The 4,704-nt window shown below is 52.4% G+C and overlaps 1 protein-coding gene across 2 annotated transcripts in view; it reads right to left on the bottom strand.

Annotated features, from left to right (window-relative positions):
• SEZ6 (seizure related 6 homolog) overlaps positions 1–3,875 on the bottom strand; it is a 115,581-nt gene extending 111,706 nt beyond the window's left edge. The window contains exon 1 of one of the 2 annotated variants that reach the window (XM_087890486.1): positions 3,528–3,875. In XM_087890486.1, coding sequence (XP_087746612.1) covers positions 3,528–3,588 — 61 coding nt within the window. In that variant the 5' untranslated portion in view covers positions 3,589–3,875. The remainder of the gene's footprint in view (positions 1–3,527) is intronic. The other variant, XM_087890484.1, reaches the window with a different exon arrangement.
• Between the last annotated feature and the right edge of the window lie 829 nt (positions 3,876–4,704).

Genomic DNA, 4,704 nt, shown 5'->3' with positions numbered 1-4,704 from the left:
GGAGCAAGAGGAAGGGAGGGAAGGAAGGAGACAGCAAGGAAGAAAGGGAAGAGACAGAGGAAGGAAGGAAGGAAGGAGGGAAGGAGCAAGAGGAAGGGAGGGAAGGAAGGAGACAGCAAGAAAGAAAGGGAAGAGACAGAGGAAGGAAGGAAGGAGGGAAGGAAGGAAGGAAGGAAGAAGCAAGAGGAAGGAAGGAGACAGCAAGGAAGAAAGAGAAGAGACAGACGAAGGAAGGAAGGAAGGAGGGAGGGAGGGAAGGAAGGAGACAGCAAGGAAGAAAGGGAAGAGACAGAGGAAGGGAGAGAGGGAGGGAGGAAGATAAAGGAAAGGAGGAATGAAAGAAGGAAGATAGAGGAAGGAAGGAAGGAAGGAGACAGTGAGAAAAAAGAAAAAAGACAGAAAGAAGGAAGGAAGGAAGGAAGGCTTCTGCCAATCAGAGAAGTTAGATTTCCTTAACAAACCCATATATTCGCTTCACAAGTGCACCGATTCACTTAACCCCCGTGGCAAACGAGGTCGTAAAATCAGATGTGACTCATTCCACAACCGCTTTGTCTTGCATCCTGGCCTTCCCAGCCAAACACCTCTCAGGGTCCCAGCCATGGGTGGGCATCTGTGCCTGGAGGGCCCCAGTTGAGGTGGCGCTGGAATGGCCCTTTTTGCTGAAGGTCAACCTTCTCCTGGAGCAGCCCAGGTCCTCCTGCCTAGTCCCGGCGTCCTATTGTGAGCCCAACGCGGCAGGGGGTTTCCAGGATGGGGGGGGGGTTCATTAGTGATTCTGCCTTGTTGCTTAATGCGACTCAAAAGAGGCCGCCTTTCCGGGAGCAATTAACCAAAGTGACCCAGGAGCCATGGCTTGTATTTCTAGAAATTAGATCAAGACTGAAAGAGGACTCAGGCCAACGGTCGAGTTTGCTCAGGGAAGGGAAAATCCGGGATTAATCTCCGCTAAATCCCTGGGAATCCAGAGCTCTTAAGCAAGTGTGCAATTGAAGCTTTTCTGAAGGTTGCTATTTAGGAATTGTGCAGAGCAAGAATTCGATTCCCAGAGGGCATATTTAGCCTTCCCGAGCCTCTCTCTAATCCGAGTTACCTAATATCTATTTTGTTAGAGTAAGGTTCAGCAATTTTCATTTTTTCATTTTTTGCAGGAGGCTTACATGTCACAGTTCCCGGGACAAAGTTCTGGGACCTATCGTGGTGACTTCAATGACCACAGTCTCTTGAGAAAACACATCATTTCAACCATACGCGGCAATAAATCAGAAACGTGGCTTTTTTGCCCCTGATGTATTGATGGGAAAGCTATTAACCTTTGCAACGTATCGACTGCCCTTCCGCAGGACGCTTGACCCGATGGCTAAATTAACACATTTTTCTGGATTTCCACACACAAAAAGTTGAACCGTAAACTCGCCGGCCGACGGCGTCCATGCATCTTATTAAACCACAAAAAAACCTTAACCAGGATTAACTCCAACCCAACATGTTGTGTGAGCCTTTTGTGTCATAATCTGATCAGGTGAGGTTGTCTCGTGAGACTCCAACCACAATGAGAGAGACAAAAATGCATCCTCCCCTCCCAAAAAACCTTTACAGGACTGCAATTATTGAAAAGGTAACCATTTACACATTCTGGAGATTTATACCTGGGGTGCCTTTTAAAAAGACCCTCCAATCAAAGGCATTATTTTCTTTTTAACCTTCGCTTAGCTTGCCTTCCCGTCTTATCAACAACCTCACAACAGATGCTGTTCCCTAAAAGAGGCTCCTGTTGTGAGCTGCAGGCAACTCAATCTTGATGTGTTTACTCAGAAGTAAATCCAGCTGTGTTCCCTTCTTACCAATTAATGGCAGGGAGGCTTTGTACCTGTTAACCACGGAGCCCTTGCCTGTCACTCACTGTCAAAAACCGATTTCTAAATCTTCCTGAATTCTGCTTGGCTTTGGGGAGTGGGATCTTCCTCTCCAGCGGCCCAAAATGCACTCAGCAGAAACAGCGCTTTCTCTCCCCGTCCCCCCTCTCCCTCTCCCCCTCCCCCTCTCCATCTTTCATCTCTCTCCTTCTCTCTCTCCTTCTCCCTCTTCTTCTCCCTCCCTCCTTCCATCTCTCTTTCTCTTTCTGTTCCCTTCTCTCCCCCTTCTCTCTTTCCCTCTTTCTTCCCTTCTCTCTCTCTCTCTCTCTGTTCTTCTCTCCCCTTCTCTCTCTCTCTTCTCTTCTCTCCCCTTTTCTCTTTCTCTCTCTTTCTCTTCCCTTCTCTCTTCTTTCTCTCTTTCTCTCTCTCTTTCTCTTTCCTTCTCTCCCCCTTCTCTCTCTCTCTTCCCTTCTCTTCCCTTCTCTCTTTCTCTCTCTCTCTTTCTCTTCCCTTCTCTCCCCCTTCTCTCTCTTCCCTTCTCTCCCCCTTCTCTCTCTCTCTCTCCCCCTTCTCTCTCTCTCTCTCTCTCTCTCTCTCTCTCTCTCTCTCTCTCGTGTTGGTTTGTAAACTAAATTAATGGGAGAGAAACGACACTTCCCGTGAACACGATAAATACAGGCTCTCAAAATACACAAGAGGATTTCTGCTAAAGACCATTTCCTTCACTCCCCCCACCCACAAAGACGGAATGCGGGGTCCCCAACTGTGTCCCCCCCTCCCCTGCTCCTAAAATATCCTTGTTTTTCTGAGAGTCCAGTGAAACCTCAAAGGCTGCTTCCTGGATGAACCTGGGTTTAAACACTGCCAAGCTTGGCTGGGCGAAACTGAGATGGGAGATTTAGTCTCGAGGAGAGGTCGGGAAATGTCCATGGAAGGAGGGTGGGCACCTGTGGCTTCCGAAGTGGGGGAGGGGTTCCTTCTAGGGTTGCATCTCCTTCTCCCCTTAAAAAGTCTTGGTGAAAGGAACTTGGAGAAGTTTGAGCCGACTCCTTAGCCGGGCAGCCCCGCAGCCTTGCGACTGCCTCTGTCCTTGAGGGGGGAAGGAAGGAGGCAGCCTCGGAAGGACGCGCCACAGCTTCCTCCTCGCCCACCACCACCACCGTTGCCAGGATCCCACCACTCAACTTGGCTGGGGAAAACTCCTGCCTGGCGCTTCGCTCACAGGTCTGGGCGGGGCGGGGCGGGTGGGGGGAAGATGGAGCGAGATAGGGCGATTGCATTGCCAAAGGATTTGAGCCGAGAGAAAGGCTGGTGTTGCCTCGCTGGGGCAGAAAAACAGCCGGGAGAAAGAAAGAGAGAGAGAGAGAGAGAGAGAGTTTAAGAATGACCTTCTCCTCACTTCTCACACGCAGCAGTTGCAAACCTGGGGGCTGCCCTACTCCAAAACGGGAAGGTGGGGGTGGGGTCTGGGTAGCGGCGGAGGTGTTGGTGAGCCGGGAGACGATTAGGGGCAACCGGCGATTGATGGCACCAAAGGAGAAGGCATCTCCTTCTCTTTCTCTACATCTCTTGCCCTCCCTTTCCCTCCAGTCCTGACCCCAAAGGAGCCCCTTCCCCCGAACAGCCGGAGGCTGAGCACTCCCTCCTCTGCCGCCAGCCAGCGGTGCCTACCTTGTGCCTGGGCCCCAGCGAACGCCGCGAAGAGAAGGCGGAATGCCAGAAACGCCTTCATTGCCTGGCGGTGTCGGTGGCGATTGCGATGGCGGGATTGTGGTAGGGGGGGAGGCAGTCCTCGGCGCGGCGCTCCCGAAAGCAGCGAATGCCGGAGGGAGGCAGGGAGAGAGGGGGGCCCCGCAGCAGCGCCCCGCAAAACTAGCCGGTCTCCCCTCCCAGTCGCTGCCTTCCTGTCTTCAGGGCAAAGCGGCCGCGCTTGGCTCAACCCGGGTTGGCGCTTCCAGACGAACAGAATTGGGGTCTTCAGCAGCCCGCCGGCCCCGCGATGTTCCGCCGGCGAAAGCAGCTCCGTTCAGCACCGCGGACAGCGCCTAGCGTCTGCGCCGGGGATCGCCGGGCGTCTGGTGCTGAAGAACAGCTCCTACCGTAAAGCCCCGAGTAGAGCGCCTGCCAAAATCTCTACGGCCGGCCTCCCACCGGCTGGCAATCCCTCGCTCTTTGAAGGACAGAGTGGGGTGGGGTGGGGAGGAGAGACCGGCTGGGTGGTGGTGATGGTGTCCCGGAGTGGGAGAAGAAGAAGAAGAAGAAGGAGCCCTGGCTCTCTTTGTATCTTTGGGGAGCTCCAGTGGGAAAAATGGGGGTGGCTCTTTGTCCCGCTTCAAAAAGGCAGGAACGAGCAAGAAAGAAATGACCGCTTCACAAACTCATGGCATAGGAGAACAAGCACATCAGGAGTGGATTCAGCACATCCATCGGCATTTAAAGGACAAAGGCCACTCTTTGTGCTCTTATTGCTGAGCACATTGTAAGCCGCCCTGAGTCTTCGGAGAAGGGCGGCATATAAATCAAATTTAAAAAAAAAAACTCTTTTGAAGGCAGCAAAGTCCACATTTTGGGCAGAGAGGACAACTGGTTTGAAAGAGGGGTCCAAGAAGCCATCTATGTCCAACTTGAAGAGCCCTCCCTCCACAGAGGGGGAGGGATAGGACCTCATCTATCTCCAGTCTACAACACAGATCCTTTCAGCAGTTCCCAAAAGGCTCCACACTCATTTGCACCACTCAGGTGACCCTGAGGACATAGGTAAACCTCCAGGTGACCTTAATGACCCCCTAAAAGAATACAAATATCCCCACCATTCAGTCAGACCTGAAGCTTCTTGGATGAGAAGGGA

This window comes from Pantherophis guttatus, chromosome 1, assembly GCF_059756535.1.
Source record: "Pantherophis guttatus breed Tessera chromosome 1, ASM5975653v1, whole genome shotgun sequence".
NCBI classification, from domain to species: Eukaryota; Metazoa; Chordata; class Lepidosauria; order Squamata; family Colubridae; genus Pantherophis; species Pantherophis guttatus.
The sequence above is the reverse complement of the archived record's forward strand: the minus strand, read 5'-3'. Positions and strand labels throughout refer to the sequence as shown.